This window comes from Macrotis lagotis, chromosome 2 (assembly GCF_037893015.1).
Source record: "Macrotis lagotis isolate mMagLag1 chromosome 2, bilby.v1.9.chrom.fasta, whole genome shotgun sequence".
Taxonomy (NCBI): Eukaryota; Metazoa; Chordata; class Mammalia; order Peramelemorphia; family Peramelidae; genus Macrotis; species Macrotis lagotis.
The window spans coordinates 343,034,335-343,051,458 of record NC_133659.1 but is presented as its reverse complement, the minus strand read 5'-3'; the positions used below and the strand labels follow the sequence as shown (position 1 = coordinate 343,051,458).

At 50.9% G+C, this 17,124-nt stretch overlaps 1 protein-coding gene across 1 annotated transcript in view; it reads right to left on the bottom strand.

The window, feature by feature from the left end:
* Nucleotides 1–3,445: 3,445 nt before the first annotated feature.
* The window catches only part of SMC1B (structural maintenance of chromosomes 1B), a 47,207-nt gene continuing 33,528 nt past the window's right edge, over nt 3,446–17,124 (bottom strand). The window contains 11 exon segments of the mRNA XM_074227291.1: nt 3,446–3,720; nt 3,985–4,095; nt 4,696–4,765; nt 4,897–5,048; nt 7,185–7,339; nt 7,565–7,721; nt 7,822–7,923; nt 8,709–8,862; nt 9,467–9,612; nt 14,164–14,305; nt 15,970–16,076. Of these exon segments, the coding sequence (XP_074083392.1) occupies nt 3,607–3,720; nt 3,985–4,095; nt 4,696–4,765; nt 4,897–5,048; nt 7,185–7,339; nt 7,565–7,721; nt 7,822–7,923; nt 8,709–8,862; nt 9,467–9,612; nt 14,164–14,305; nt 15,970–16,076 (1,410 nt within the window). The 3' untranslated portion in view covers nt 3,446–3,606.

Genomic DNA, 17,124 nt, shown 5'->3' with positions numbered 1-17,124 from the left:
AAATATACCTAACTTTTCTGTCTACTTTTCACTGTTCAGAATGTGAAGTCAATATTGTGTAATTTCCAAAGAGTTCTGAATTCTTCTCATTTCTAGAGCTTTTTACGATGGATACTGGCGTCACTGTGGATAGTTTTTGCCTCCAAGGCTGCTAGAGAGAAACTTCCATCAAAGGGTTCGATGTCGAATACTGGAAGCACAGTGCCCCATGGGGAATCAGGAGGGAATGGGGGCCCTCAAGTTCTCATTTACAGAAGGATTTATTCTAGGAAGGGGGACCCATAGCTAAGTTTAGAGATGCTGAGGCTTACCAACATTTCAAGACCCAACCGAGGTTGGTAGGACTGAGCAGTTGAGAAACAAAGGCCTTACCAAGAGCTCCGCAGACTCACACGTGAAGCTGGCAAAGATCTGACCTCGAAGACCACCAGCTGTGGCTGGGGGTGGAGGTTTCAACCCAGCCAAAGTCCTAATCCCACCCCCCCAAGGTTGCTGATTACAAGTCTCTACACCCGATTACATGAGCCCCCCCCCCAACTTTAGTTTCTTTCCTCCAGTCTCAGTAACTGGCATGGAAATGAAACGTGTGCCCCCCAACTTTAAAGGGAACTTGGGGTCCACTGTTTGGGACTCAGATTCTCTGTCTCCTCACTTTCATGCATTGCTGTTCCTCTTGGAACCCCTAAATCACTCACCTCTCCTGGGAATCCCTTGGCTTCCTGCACCGTGGCCATGATGGCCAAATCTAGGCATCTCTTGCCACTTAGGGCATCTTTGTAAAAGGGCCGACTTCAGGTAATGACCCATCTCGAGTTAACGGGGGTCTAATCCAGCATACATTCTACATTTACAGGCCCACATCAAAATGATTCCCCAGAAACACTCCACAGTCATATCTGGAACAAAACTTAATCTAAGACCCACAAGAGTCGGACTATCTGTTTCTCTGATGGTTTGTCTTTCTCCCAGAGAGTAGCATTATTAAATCAGCTACTTCTTCCCATATTGGGTTATCTCCTCCAAATGCGGCTTGAAGGGGTCTGTAGCTGCTCCAGGGTCATCCTCACCTCGGGGATGTCACTTCCCCAGGTGGGGGAGAGGTCCAAGGGACTGAAAGAAGGGGGGTTGATTGTCATCGTTTCCTTAAGATACGTTTCAAGGATCAGCTTGTTGTCGATTATTAAAGATGGAGATTAGAGACCGGAGATGGATAGCAGCTCTCCGGGAGGTTTGGGCGCCAGAATTCCATTGGGCCAAAAGATTGTTACAAAGTATCTTGGCCAAAGTTAGTAAGAAAAGCAGTCCCGAGCTCCACATGGGTTAAGGAAGAGCCAGAGAAAACCCCATCCTTGGAGGGGAGAAGCAAGAACTCTGAGGGGGCGCTTGCTATTAAATACCTTCTGTGGTAGGATTGGACAGAGGGTGGCGCTTGGGAGTGGTCTCACACCTTGGGCCAGGTATCTTCCAGTGGCAATCTATGTACTGGTCTGTCCTGTCCCAAGGTCAGTGTCTAGGCCAAGGTTGAAGTTAAGGGGGAAAATGGGGACAGGATACAACGGGGCCAGTCGACATCAAGATTTCCAGATCAGAGATTTGGTTTCTGCTCCCTTCCTAATTCTCTGTCATTTCCCTGCATCAAGCTCACTTGCCCCAGAAATTCCCAGAATGCATCATTCCTATTTGGCTTTTTAATCTGCATCGACCTGAAATTTCTCAGCTGGTGATTGTTAGTCAAAAGTTCCAGAGTAATTCCTCAGCTGCCTTTTCTCTTTCAAACCGGGTATCACGCTCATTGCCTCAGTTGGGAGTCCCCCCTCCAAAGGGAGCTTGCATTGGCACACTAAGGTTAAGGCAAAACTCTTCAGTGGGACCAGAGCTGCCCCTCACTAATGAGGTGGGCATCCTGGGCCAGCCCCAAGCACGTGGCTATTGGTGCAAGGCCAGCTGATGAGGCTGCCAGAGGGGGCTGGGAAGACCAGGCCCCCTCAGCTCTCCCCAGTGGGGGGTGGGGAGGGTCTCCCTTAGACTAACTTCCCAGTCCTTTCTGCCTGAGGAAAGTCCACAGGACTACACTGCCAAATGACCCCCAAATGTCTATGACCTTTTAATACCAAACTACCCCCAACAAGGGATGGCTAACTGCCTCCTTGCCCAGAGAAGGGTTTCAGGGGAAGAGTCAGTTTGCAGCCCCAGGTCCTGAGAAGAAAATCCTCCCATCTGGCAGAAAATGTCCACCAGGTCTTAAAAGGGGGGGGGTTCTGCTCAGGGGTGTGAGGAATACGGGGGTGTCTGGGTTCCCAAGAATGTGAAGGAAGGATGGTTGGTTCACATGACAAAGACTGGGCTCTGCCTCTATTGGTGCCTATGGGCAGGTGCCTCCATCTGATCAAAAACTGATGAGAGCGCCCCACCTGTTGTTCACTTAACCTGGGGTCCTGACCTTCTCCTTTGGGCATGCTCAGGGAGATCTAGCTGTTCTGGCTCATTAGTATAATGCCCAGGGCAGGGAAATGTGTGGGGACCAATGGATCCCTTAGACTGTGACCCAGGCTATGATTGGCATGGGGGGCAGGAACAAGGCCTTGCCCGGTGCATAAAAGACCTTGCATTCTAGAATTTCCTCACCCCTCTCTCCCACCATGAGGGAACTGCGCTGTCTATTAGATATCTTAATAAAAACCATCCTCATCACTCTGGACTAGGTATTCAGGAGCCATTTGTAACAAGGGGCCCAGCCTTCACCCCTAAATCCCATTGTGGTGAACAAAGGGTGCAATAAAGGTAAACTGATAGTGTTCTCTGGAGCTCCATTAGCAGCAGCCGTGAAAGGTGGGCTACGGAACAACAGGACCCCCCCCCCAGAAGAGCCTCTCCCCGAGCTGACTGTTGTGTCCAGTGAACAGAAGGGGGGGCTGGGGGAGTGTTGCCCTTTAAAACGGAAGGAGCAAGTTACTTAGCTGTGTGGTCTTGGGCAAGCCACTTAACCCCATTGCCTCCAAAATAAATAAATAAATAAATAAATTGGAAGGAGCTACAATCTGGACACCTCCCTCATGTCTAAAAATAGGAAGGTTTGAGAAGGAATCAGGTCCCTTGGACAGGGTCTCAGTGTCTGAATCAGAGGATCTTTCTGACAGCCTTCCAGGCCTCCTGTGGGTTCAGAGAAAGGGAGAGGATGGACAGCAGAGAGGACTGGGAAAGGACAAAGGTAGGGAGTCTGGGGGGCCCCCTGCTCTGCAAGTCAAAAGGGCTTGAGGAAAGCGTCTACCTCTGTTGGTCAAAGTCAAGGAGGGAAGAGTGACACGGAGAAGAAATGACCGGTCACCTGGGGAGACCAGGTCAAGGAGAGGGATGACCAGGGTGGCCAGGGATGATTCCCAGCAGCCACCTCCCCTCCTGACTTCATTTGCCTTTATGATTACTAAAATGAGCTCTAGGAAAAAGGTAACTTGGCAAGAACAAAATTTATTTTCTAGGAACATATCAGAAAATATTGGGTTCAACCCCTATCCCTCCTTGGGGGCTCCTCGGTGCAGGCCTCCATCTTCCCATTTGAACAGCCCTGGGGTCAGTCCCCCATTACCACCCCCCACTGTGGGGGAGCCCCTAGGTGAGCCTCGAGCGGCTGTCTCTACGCCTGCCTCGATGCTCCCAGCTGTCACTGTCTGGATACAGAGAGAGGTCGAGGGTCAGGACCTGGCTGGACATGCAGTCTCCTTGCTAGAAGGGAAGAGGAGATGACATCCTCTAAGAAAGGGCTGAGGAAGGAGCATGGGGGACAAAAGGGACTTCATCAAAAGCTCCCCCCCACATGCCTGTTTGGGGCAAAGGATGCTGAAGGGGGGCTTTTGTCCCCTTGGCTAACATCAATGGGCATAAGGAAAGGCACCACCACCACCAATGATTAACTATATCATCATGGCAGTGAACCAGGACCAAGTGTTCCCTTGGGGAAGGCCTGGGATCTGAGAGGGGAGGGGCTACCTCTGGGTAGATGCCCACAAGCGCATCAGCTTTGGAGTAGAACTCCTCCTTGAGGGAGATGACGATCATCTGGAAGTGCTCACGGGTCTGCTCCCTTATGTAGCTGGACACCTGCCCAGCAGAGAGGCCGGCAGCTTAACCACCGGATACCTGCCCTCCTCCTTCCCTCCCCCTTCTCAAGACAGGATGCTCCAGAGCAACCAAGGAGGCAGCCCAGGTGTACCCTGGGAGGGAGAGAAGGCTGGAGGGACCCTCCCTGTCTGGGCATGACACTCTTGCCCCCACTCCCTTTTTACCCTTCCAGCCCCTCAGCCTCCCACCTCCCCTTTCCTTCCCAGAGAGAGTCAGTGAGGCCCGGTGGGTGGGAAGCTGGCCTTCAGCCCTGGGCCTGCTGGGCTTCTGGCTGGCATCACCCCATCACACATATGATCAAGGGGGGACCATTCAACTGGGGGCCCTGCTATTTCTGCTTATGGCCTGGGGGGCTCCCAGGGGCTCCAGCCATGGAAGAGGAAAGGGCCCTAGCAGAGGAGTCTGCCTGATGTAGGGGTGTGGGTGAGACCCCCCCTCTGTGAAGGGTTTCACCACAGGGTGCATGAGCTCCATCCAGTCAGAGAGCCACTCCCAAAGGAGCTGAGGACCCCAGGAGTGCCCCCCACCCGACCCTCTTTCCTCATTCAGGCATCCCAGGGAGGGTCCCTCAGGCCTCACTTTGCCAATGTTTGTATTGTCCAAGGCTGCATCCACTTCATCCAGGACAAAGAATGGCGCTGGGCGGAAGCTGAAAGAGAGGCGACCGCCTCCCCAATCAACAACTCATTTGGCAGAGGTCATTTTAGAGGTTATGAAGGTGGATAAACAACAACCAGAAAGGGGCCACAAGGCTGGTCCTCGCTGGAGGTCAGGCCCTACCTGTGCACGGCAAACAGGAGAGCCAGTGCGGCCACGCACTTCTCGCCCCCTGACAGGTTGTCCATGGGCATAAAACGCTTCCCTGGAGCCACGCAGTTGTAGCTGATTCCTTCCAGGTATGGCTCCTCTGGGTTCTCGGGGCTGAGAAAGGCCTGCAAAATGGGTTGAAATGAACCATGGTCCGGCTTCACTGTTCTGCCTCCCCGCATCTGCAGGTCACCATGTAGTGCCCCCCGATGAGCATTCCCCCTGAACTGGAGGGTCCACCTTCAGGCTCACTGTCCCCAACAGACCCCAGCTGAGAGGATCAAGAAGTTTACCCTGGAGGTAACAGTGAGACTGGGAAGTGGGGTTGTCTGCCTGGAGATGGTCCCAAGGAAGAGCCCTGGTGGGGGTGTGTGTGGGGTTCAGAGAAAAGTAGGGTCACTCGGACAGTCAGGAACTATCAGACAGACACTTATTAAGTGTCTGCTGTGTCCTATGCATGGGAATTCTAAGTGGTCCTGCCAGTCTCATCCCCAGACTAGGAGGGGGACAGGAAGACTCCCCTGGATGCTTCTTCAAGAAGTCAGGCTGCAGAGGTCTGGGATGCTAACAGAAGCAGGAGAGGAGAGTGGCTAGGGAGGGCTGGGGGGAGGGCGGCATTCCCAGGAGGGAGGCCTGATTGGGAGGGGGGAGACCCCACCCCATCCTGGGGGCCTAGGCCAGGTCCTCCTAGGAGGGGGCAGAGCCTGTCCTGGAGATGCTGCCAAGGGAAGAGGCACAGGCCCCACCCAGGTCAGCCTCAGCCTTTACCCCTAGGTAAAGTCCACTATGGGGAGGGCTTGGGGGCTGAGAAGGAAGGTCTGTGTGTGCGATCTGTATCTACAGGCGTGTGTGTGTGTGTGTGTGTGTGTGTGTGTGTGTGTGACACACAGAAAGAGAGGGGCCAGAGCCGAGGGGTGGGGGTAGAACTGAGAATTCCTAGAAAAGCTGAGGCAGAGAAACCAGGTGCCAAATGGAGACCAGAAGGGAGCTCCAGGAAATAGCTAGCTCTGCTTGCTTCTTTCCTTCCTCCCCCTCCCTTCCTGCTTTCCTTTCCTCCTTTTCCCCTTCCTTTCCCTTCCCTCCTTTCCTTTCCTTCCTTCCTCTTTTTCTCTCCCTTCCTTCCATCCTTCCTTCCTTCCTTCCTTCCCCCACCCCCAAGTCCTCCAGGAGACAGGAGCCCCAGGTCATCTTCTCTGTTTCTGGAGGGACCAAGAAGCAACAGCAAAAACCAACCATATGACAGGGGATTGATTTAAGACAGGGACAGGAGTCTGGGAGATGGTGCAAGTTAATCATTTCACTTAAACACAGGTGGTCGTGTCAGATGCCGGGCTGGTGGACTCAAAAGCTGTCAGGAAGGTTTTCTTGGGGGTGCCAAGGCGGCCTTCAGAAGCCACTTTGGTGAAGGGAGGAAGAGGAGCAGGTAGAGAAGCTGGTCTGAAGCCCACCAATCAACCCCCCAAAATCTTGGCAGCCAGTCCCGTCATTCCTGGCAGATGGAGGGAGAAGAAATGGAAGCTGGGTCAGCCTCGCTGGCCTCTCTTGGAAGGAGAACGGTGGCGAATTTGGGCAGCAGACTGAGAAGCATAGACATCAGTGCCAGCAGAGGTTGGTGGGGGGGGAAGCGGTGCTTTTTCTTGGATTTTAAGCAACAGTGACACAAAATTGATGCTTTGACATTCTGTTGCCAGAGAAGACCTTTGAGTTTTGGGTCAGCAGGGAGGTCAACTTGGTCAAGACATAAAGAAACAGACTTCCCTGGCAGGGGGCAGCTAAGTGATGCAGGGACAGAACCCTGGGTCTAGAGTCAGGAAGCCTTGAGTTTGAATCCAGTCTTAGACACTAGCTGTAGGACCCTGTTGGCCTCAGTTTCCTCATCTGTACAATGGGCTGGAGAAGGAATGGAGCCAAGAGGAGCTGGACCTGACTGAAAAGTGATGGTCAAACACTAAAGCTGAGACTTGGATATTTTGGTCACTGAACGAGAAGCTGGGACTGTCTGGAAAAGCCCCTGATGTTGGGAGGAGGTGAGCAACACACGGACTCTGGGAGACAGTGGAGAGAAGGGCCTGGTGTGTGTGCCACGGGTCAGGGGCTGCCACTTTGCTATTCAGCTGTAAGCTCTCTGAGGTCGAGGACTATTTCCCCCTTTCCTTGTGCGCCCAGGGACAGGCGCACAGCTTGGCCACCTGGTGAGGGGGCGCCAGCAGAGTGGACAGAATAGGAAGCCCAAGGCAGCCCTGTGCCCCCCTCCCCAGTACCTGGGCACTGTTGTTTCTGCACAGCTTCTTGTAGATCTGATCGATGGACACAGAGACATGCTCAAAGCACTGGCTGAAGAGGTCGTATCTCCTCCTCTTCACCTGCTCAAACTCCTGCCTGCAGATCCTGGCCTCCTTCCTGCTGGCCTCGAAAGCTAAGAGAGAATGAACGAATCTGTGACATGGTGGCGCCCTCTAGGCTCGCTTCTCACTGACGAGTCACCTGTTCTACCAGGGCTGGCAGGGCGACCCACTCAGCCACCAAGGAGAAACTTTCTCTCTAGGTAATTAGCTCCAAGGGGGGCTGTTGCAGAAGTTCAGGGCCAAAGGCAGCACCACAGATCAGCCATTCCCAGGTGGGGAGGAAGACCCCGCCTCACCATCTATGGACTCTTGGAACTTGTCCCGAACGGTCTGCAGGTTCTGCAGGGCCCGCAAGTTGGGGGCAGTGGTCTTCAGTAATATGTCTTCTTGAGTTGCCAGCTGCTGTTGGAGGAGCCCCAGCTGGGCCTTTATCTCCTTATCAGATAGCAGATCCTGAGGGGCAGTGGCAGAGAACAGGGGTTCAAGCTCCAGCCCCATTCCCTCCCCTGCCACCCCGTGCTGGTGGCCTGAGGGATGAGGACTGCCAAGTCACCTTCAGGTCCTCGCGGAGGCTGCTGTAGTCTATCTGCAGGGCTTCTTCTTGCTCGTAGATGGTGATGGCACTCTGCTGCATGCCCTCGGCTTCTGCACCCAGCTGAAAAAGAGAGGCAGGTGTATCCAGGCCCCTGCTCCCAGGACCCTGACAAGAGGGGCAAGAAGCCTGGTTGTTAGGACAACATGGAGAGGGAGGCCTCCGAGGGCCCTGGGAACCTCCAGCCATTGAATTATCCCCTTCCCAAAGGAAGGCTTTCCACGACAGGACCCTCACTCCTCCACTTTCTATTTCTCCTGAGACAAGATGCTCACAAATTTGTCCTGTGTGTCCCAGACTCTACCAAGGCCCTCATGAGAAGCGCCAATCATGGCTCCCTACAGCCAGGTCCCCTCCTGCTCCGAGCCCCTGGGGGAGGGGACTAAGGCCTGGTGACCCCATCTTGCGTGTCTCCCTTGGGCTGGCCAACAGCTACACAACCCCCCATAAAGCAGACCCTCTGAAAAACAGGGTGCAGGGGCCAGGGTGCTTGGAAGGTGGCCCCCACTGGGCAGTTCCTTCAAGGACCTTGAACGGATGCAATGACATCGGCCCAGATGGTTGGACAAGCCGTGAGAGTCCAGAGAACAACGAGGTCTCATCTAACCACAGGTGTGCCCCTGGACAAAGTACTTCTCTGACCGGATCCTGTGTGACCTCCCATTTACAGAGGAGGAGAAAGAGGTGGGCAAGCCGAATTCAAACCCAGGCCTTCTCAGCCCGGATGGTTCTGGTTCAGCTGCCAGGGCTCAGGGTCAGGAGCTGGAGGCTGCCTTGTGGGGACCCCAGTAGGGAGGGCAGTGGGAGTTACCAGCCCCCTCAGCGCTGGCCCACCCTGGCCACCATACCGCCTGATGAATGACTTCATCCAGGGAGCCAGACAAAAGGATGACCTCGATGTCCTGGACCTTGCAGGCCAGCAGGATGTTGTGCCTCTCCAGCCGCTGCTGCTCCAGGGCCGTCTGGATGGCCACTGTCTCCTTCTGCATCTTCCCCACCTCCCTGCAAAAGGGGCAGTGGAGACAAGTGTGCACAAGTACACATACACAACCCCCACACAGTCACAACACACACACAACACATACACACTCACAGATACATTCACACATACGCACACACAACACACACATGCACACTCAGAGATACACACACACACTCTCTCTCTCTCTCTCTCTCTCTCTCTCTCTCACTTGAAGAACAAACCAGCACCCCCTCACATCTTAAAGAGTTCCCGGGCTGAGGGAGGCTTCTCACGGGAGGCAGCTATGACCTTATCAGGGCTGGGGACATGGCCTCAGCAGGCCTTTTTCTCACCCATTTCAGGGTCACATTTCTTATCTTTCAGGCGGGAGAAATCCTCAGTGACAGCAGGCTCCTCCTGGGAAAGGTCATGCCCTCCACCCCAGCCCACTTCAGGAAGGAGACAAAGCTTGGGCCACCACTAGCCTCAGAAGGATTACACAAAATGACCCATGTCTACACATTCAAGGAAGAGAGCTGGCATCATGGGAGAAGTGACAGCCCAGAGGTGGGGAGGAGCAGGAGCTAGGAGAGCCCATAGACTAAACAAATTCTGGGCAGTGATGCTCTGAACAGTAGTGATCACCTGTTGATGGCCAGGAGCTTCTTGCGTGCCTCCTCCACCTGTCTCTGCACCTGCTCGATATCTGTGCTCTGCGTGACACACATGTCCTTCAGATGCTGCCGCTGCGCCATGAGCTCATCTACAACCTGCAGGCACTTTTCCTCTACCTGCATGGAGAAAAGGCCTCAGTCCTATGGACCCGTTTCTCCCTAGCCCCCTCCGAGCATTCACCCTCAGGTCAGACTTGGGCCTTCAAAAATGACCAATTCATGAGACCTTGTGGGGATAGCATGGAGGTGGGGGCTGGGCCCAGTAGGGGAAGTCTTTTCCCAGATGCCCATCAGCACCTCCTCTGTAACTTTCAGGCTGAGAGTGAGCTGGGAAAACAAAGGGACAGGTAAGTGACAGCCCAGAACCTGAAATGACCCCAGTGCTTTGTCATCACAAAACTGGCCTGGAAACCAACCCCTCACTATGCTGATAGGGCCAGATAGCCTAAACGTGGCCCTGGCAATGTAATCATTTTGTTGAAAAATTTTTTTTAATTCTGAAGCAGAATGTGAATTCTTGCTCAGGTTTTTCTACATGGGTTTTTAAAAGGATCAGGTTTTATCTTGGAAGAAGCCAATACAGAGTGCCATCAGACACTCTCCCAAGAACCAGCAGCTGCTATACAAAATTCTGATGGCTTTTTTGAGATTTTTAAAAGAATCATGAGACCTAACTTGAATAAAGAACAAAGATCCTCCAAGAAGCTGAGTTTTCAGTCATTTCTTGAGATTCCAAGAATGGTAGAAGCAAGAGGCAATTACAGTTCATCTCATGCCATCCTCAAGACTGGCAGACTTGGTTTCCAGCCAGTCCTGGAACCACTTCTTCAAGGGAGGAAGCCTGAGCAGCTTCATCAAGAACCTCCAACCACAGTGGAATTCTTAGGAATTCTTAGGCCCAAGGAGAACTGGTGAAATTAGTCCAGGAAGAGTTGAGAATGGACACTGTCAAGCAAGGAGGAAATCTCTCCTGGACGGTTTCTAAGATCTGTCCCTGTTCTTATGCCAGTCAACATTTTTACAAATGGCATGAAGAAAAGCTTGACAACCAAAGATTCAGGTGACATGAAACCTGAAGGGAAAACTTGCCAGTTGAACAAGCAAGTCCAGGTTCAAAATGGCAATGGGAGACAACAAAGCTGAATTGAACCTAACAAGAGGAAATGGAATGGAGCCCCTGAGCAATGAGACTGACACGACAGACAGACATGGAATACCGAGAACAGCTGAACACAGTAAAACACTTGCATTTGGCATACCTGAGAAAATCTCCCACTTGAGAAATACACATGTCAAAAACATCAAAGTGACTCCTGGTTTCCATCTTGACTTAAGCAAGACTTGTTGCTGGACACCCAGAGACAAAAATGAAGCAGTCCCTGCCTGCCCACCGAGGAACTGCTTCTTGAAAAATGTGCTTAATTTGAGATTAGGAAAAACGCCCAGAGACAGGCGATAGACAGTGAGAAGGCTGGTTTTTCTTAGAACAGAAAACTGCATCAAGGGAAGAGAAAGGCCAGACTTTGAAGGGTCCACCAGGCCAAACCAAAACAACAGAGAGCAACTGAAGCTTCCCAGCTTCTCCAAAACAAGGCAATCAAGAAGGGGTCTGCTCTGTTCTACTCTGGCCAACTAAGCAGGGCAGAGACGTGATAAAAGACAAAACAAAAAATTAAACTAAGAGAAACTGAGGCATTACATTCACCATCACTGTCCATGTGTCTACTCACAGACACCCAGACACCCCCTCCTCGCCCTAGCCAAGAACAATCTTCTAGTAGTTATATGGCCAAAGGATAGGCTCAATTTCCTGTATACTGGAGATGAATGACCAAGAAATCCCATTTCAACAATTCTCCGGTTTACCTTCGGTGAATCAACCAGGATAACAAAGGGAATCGGAGAACTTGGCACTGAATGGTGCCAGAGCTCTGGAGTGGTTCAAGACAGGAGTCTTGGTACCAGTTTGAAATTACATAAGAAGAAGGATCAAACTGTTTATACTCTTTGACCCAGGGATCATGAGTCAAAAATAAAGGTCCAAACAATACTCAAGCATAGCATTCACAGCAGAGGGTTGTGGTAACAAAGAAACTGGAAACAAAAAAGTTGATATGCATCAATTGGGGAATGCTGCTTGAAGGCAGAAATGACTGAGGCATTAATAATACATATTTTAGGAATAAGTCTTGGCACACTATCTTTTGCCGATAACTGAAATGGTAGATTAGAAGAATGCTGTAAATTTTCCCTAGATTTTAGTAAAGCCTTTGGTGAGTTGGTGGGAAAGATGGTTATATATGGGCTAGATAAACACATAACTAGGAAATTTGGAACTGACTGAATAATGAAATCCAGAGTAGTTATTCATGTTTCTACACTGGAATAGCATAAAAGATACAGCACTGGGCCTAGAATTAGGAAGGCCTGGATTCAAATCTTGCCTCAGTCACCTGGGTAAATCACTTCATTAGCTCTGTGCCTCAGTTTCCTTTTCTGTAAAACAAGACAGTTGCATTTGATGCAACACTAAGTTTCCTCCTAGCTCTAATCTATGCATAGGCACAGATGATGCCACCCTGGGAGGGCTAGCTAGGGCACGCAACAAATTAGGCTGCCACATCCAACAGAATGCCAGTTTCCTCTCTGGAAGGGCCTTGGTGAGTACAGAGCACCAACAGTGGGAGCTCTGATGATCAACACAGCCACATATTTTCTCATTCTATTTCCTTTTAACTTGCACTGAACAAGGCTCCCCAGGCCCTCCCCCCACCCCACTCCTCAGGTGTCATGGACTCGAGGCCCCTCCACCCTCTGGCTACTCTCCTCTTGGCATTCTCCAGTACATCACATGCACTGCCAAACATAGGCCCAGGGGGCTGTTGCATTATTTCTAGGAGCTGAACTCCAGGACTGTGTCTAATGAGCTTGCTGGGGGCTAAAAGCCCCCTTTCCAGGCAAACTACAATTCAATACTGCTTTCTGCTGCCTTGAGTAAGAGAAAGTTAAACAGGGTAAACGCAATGTCTCACAGTTGGTTCCCTAAACCGACCTCCCTAGGAACAAGATGATGGAAGCCCTTCTGAAGTTCCTGGCAGCTCCAGTATCTTGGGGGACTGAGGTCTGCCCACTCCATCTCTCCTCCTCCCTAGACCCAATATGGGGCTTGGGCCCATCAATTTCACTTGGGCAGCATCTCTCCAATCAAAGACCGTGGCAAAAGCCTGGGGGTGGGTTTGCTGCTCTCTCTAGTCCTCATGAATCTTCAGAACCACTTCAGGGAAATCGGAGCCTCCTCTTCTTTTACTCTCCTCTCTCCTCCCACAAACGCCTCCAGGGCAAGGACAACTTTATTTCTTCCTTTGTATTCTCAGTGGTTGGCACCCAGCTGTTGCTCACCCAATAACACCACTCAGACCCTGGGTCTCTCTCCCCTCCCAGTGGGGCTCCAGAACCTCCACTTCCTTCTGAAACACCTCTTCTCTCACACTCCCTGCAAAGACTCATGGTGCTCCTCTTGCCTTCTGCAGGGGGTGTCACCCTAAGCAGGGCCTGGTAGTAATCATGGGCCAGCCCTGAGTCACTTAGCTTTGGCCTCCACTCACCATCTCCCTCTTTCCTCCTTCATCCCCCAAGGCTGCAAACAGTCTAAAACCAAGAGGTATGAGCAATACACAGTCATCTGGAAGCCTGGAGCTACCCATTTCCCATCCCTTTTGCTCTGTTGCCCTCGGTCTCCTCACCTAGGCCTCTTAGACAGCTACAGTGTCCCATCTTGGTATCACCCCTTCAAACTATCCTTCACAGTTATCAAAGTGATTTTCCCAGGTCTGGTCATGTTGTTTTCCTGCTCAACCACCTCCCATGGCTTCCTGCTACCTCTTAGGTCAGTCGGTCAGTCAGTCCACAAGGATTGCCTCAACACTGTGTGTTCAACAAAGCACTAACTCCTCTAACTGGCTGCTCATGTAGGAGACTCCATCTCCTGGCTTTTACCCCCCTGATGCCCAGTTGTCCTCTCTTCACCCCACCTCTTAAATCCCCCAGTTTTCCTAACAGCTTAGATCCAATGACCACCCACTTGCCAGAATTATCTCATGCTTACTAAGCATCAAGATCATACAGCTCCAGAAACTTCCTGAGGACAAAGACTTTTCATTTCTGTTTTTGTAACCCTAGCACCTTAATCCATCAGCCTGGCCAGAGTGGCCTGGCTTGCAAGCTCAACAGGAGTCAAGAAAGCCCAGTATTGCTCCCCTGAAGTGACAATGGGCTGCCCACCCCCTCTGAGGGAGTGCCCCAGGGTGGTCTGCAGGGTGAGGGCAGGCTTAGACTTCACACCCTACAGAGGACTTGGGATTGATGCCCTGGCTCTCTGAAGGTTTGATGTATGGATCCCTGGGGCAGGGCCAACAGCCTGATGGAAGGGATACTTGCTAATGATGAGGGGGCTGCCACAGCAGCTGGGATTCCCTGAGGATGGTCCTCCAAGCAGAGGTTACAAGACCACATCTTAGGCATTTTGATCCAAGGAGAGGTTAGATGAAGTAACCCAGGAGGGAGACCATTGAAATTCTGGGTCCTTTTCAAAAGAGTTTAGAGATTGACTTGGTGACAACCCCCTTTCCAAGGCACTGGGTCAGCGGGTAATGTTGGGAGCCCCACTACCTGCTTCAGATTCTCGATGTCCTCCATGTCTTTGAGAATGGCTTCATTCAGAGAAGAAACCTTATTTAGTTTCTTCTTCAATTGGTTTTGGCTATATTCAAGCTGAATGTTGAGACGCGTTTTCAGCTTCTCAAATTCGAGTCTGTGAAAACAAAGTAAGGTCTTTTTGGAACCACAGCCTACTTCTCGGACAGTGACCCTCCTGCTACCACTGACCCACTGACTCCTCCTATGTGAAGGGCATCATGATGGTTCATTCTGGTGGCATGCTCTTGGGCTTGCTCTTGTCTCCTGGGGTCCTCCAGGCAGCACTGGCCTCAGCCCAGCTTTACTTCCCAAGTATCTGAGGCAGTGTGCAGAGAGCAGTCCACTCTATCCACTGAGTACACCCAGCTGCCAGACCTCCAAAATGGGGGCATTCCCCACAGGCAGCTTATATAGCTCCCAGTTCATAGACAGTAATGGGTAGCAAGGTGGGAGAAAGACTGAGAGTCAGGCCTGGCTGGGAAGGAAAGCTGTTTAGGAGGCTTTTAGCTGAGGGAGAGGAGCCACTGGCAACTTCTGAATAGGGAGAGAAATGAGCCTTAAAATGAGCTGTCAGGGAGGCCAGCAGAAATCCAGGGGACACTCAAGTCTCTGTGGACAAAGGAGAATGGATACAAGGCTTTCAAGACATGATGGAAGGGGCAGCTAGGTGGTACAGTGAATAGAGCACTGCCCCTGGAGTTAGGAGTTCAAATCTGGCCTCGGACACTTAATAATTACCTAGCTGTGTGACCTTGGGCAAGTCACTTATCCCCAATGCCTTGCAAAAACCAAAGACATGATGGATCAGACATAAGGGAGAAGGAAGCCAAGCTCCAGCCTAAGCTCAGGCCCATCCCTTGGCTGCATGGCTCCTCCTTACATGCTGGCGATTTACTCTGTGAGCTCACCAGGTCATCACTCTGCTCATCCCTGTTTCAGGCACAACCAGCTTGAGGCCATTTCTCCTGTGCTCCCCATCTCTCCCCCTCATCTAAGGCCCTTGACTCCAACCTGATAAGGAGGTACTCCTTGCCTGAATCTCCAGCAGAGGACTCCCACCAGGTCCACTCTCTCTCAATCCAGAGATCCAGTTGTCCTCCATCTTTAGAAAGCCCTCACTGACTATCAACCTCTATTTCTCTATCTTGTACTTACCAAACTTCTGTTAACAACTGGTCATATTTGGGGCTCCCAATTTTCCCTCCTCTTCCTCTCTTCTTAACCCTTGACAACTAGCTTCTGGCCTCACCAATCAACCTCCAAGTGAGCAGTGATCTCTAAACTGCTCTATTTAAGGGCTTCTTCTGGATTCTCATCCTTCTGGACATCCCGGCATCATCACCTCCTCTAGACTACACATTGCTCTTCAAACTTTACAAGGACCCTCTGGGGAAGGAGGTGTCAATACCACCATAGTCTTATTTTTTTTAAGTTTTTTTACAAGGCAGTGGGGTTAGTGACTTGTCCAAGATCACACAGCTAGGCAATTATTAAGTGTCTGAGGCTGATTTGAACTTGGGTCCTCCTGATTCCAGGGCCTGTGCTCTATCCACTGCACCACCTAGCTGCCCCCAACACTATAGCCTTTTGCAGAGGAGAAATTGGATTCAGAGGGTCAGGGTCTTGCTGCCACTAATAGAGCTTACGCAAGGCCAGGGTCTATGATTTGAACCAAGGAATCCCCTTCCCACTGCTTCCAGAAGAGTCTGACCCACATGGGCCCCTGCTAGGTTTTTAAAGGGATTTAAGTGCAAAAGAAGGGGTGAATGAGAAGGGTACCTTTTTTTGTCAAGTTCCTGCTGCTGTTTCACATGCTGGTTTTCATATTCACGAATATTTTCTACACCAATTTCTTCACAAAAGTCATGGAAAATTTCATCTTCCACCTTAGATGATTTGAAAACAAATCAGTTTGATCAAACATTGTATATGAATAAGAGTCAAAGTTTCAATGAATAATCTCACTCACTCTTGCTTTATTTTTCTTACCTGATCATCAGGTCTGAAGGAGAAGGGTGGACGAACAGTGTGGCAGGGCTAACCTTTTATGATAACAATGTTCACAAGAGGATGGGTGGAGGGACCGTACCTGTAACTTTCACAGGACACTTGGGAGGAAACCTCCTTATGGATGTGGGCTGGTGCCTTCTCTGGTTCTTGTCAGAGTATGCGGTAGTCAGTTGGTGAGCGCAAGGTCACCCAGACAGGGCCCATTTTCTGGCTACAATGGCATACTGACTCTTCACTGATTACATTATGATGGTTTTTCCCTCCAAGACCTCGCTCATATACCATTTTCTATTTCCTAGGCTTCCTTGTATGTAGCAGTACGGTGCCTGTTTGCTTTTATTCTCTTTTTATTTGTTAGCATGTATATCATTTTGGGGCTGCTAGGGGGACCTTAGTGCATGGACTCCTGAGTCTGGAATCAGGAAGACTCATCTCCCCGAGTTCAAATCCATCCATATAGATACTTCCTAGTTATGTGACCTTGGCCAAATCACTTCATCATTTGTAAAATGAGCTGGAGAAATGGCCAAGTACTACAGGATCTCTGCCAAGAAAACCCCAAATGGAGTCACCAGTTGGACACGACTGAACAACAACAGTGACAATTATATTTGTTTCCTCCACCCAGGAGGCCTTTCTTAAATCATTTTGTCTCCAACTACTGGAAAAAAAGGAAAAGAAGATCCCCTTAACAAAGCAAACCCCTTCATTGGCCTCATTTCACATCCTGAGTCTGGCACTGTTTGTCAGGTTGCAGGCATCCCTCCTTAGAATGTAAGCTCCGAGGGCAGGGTCAGTCTCCTTCCCCTTCTCATTATCTCCAGCACCAATCAGAGAGCCTGGCTGCCAGGAGGTGTTTGGTGGAGTTCTCTTCTCCTCCAACACTAATTTCCCAATACCCTCCAAATGAACAAGCATCTTTGC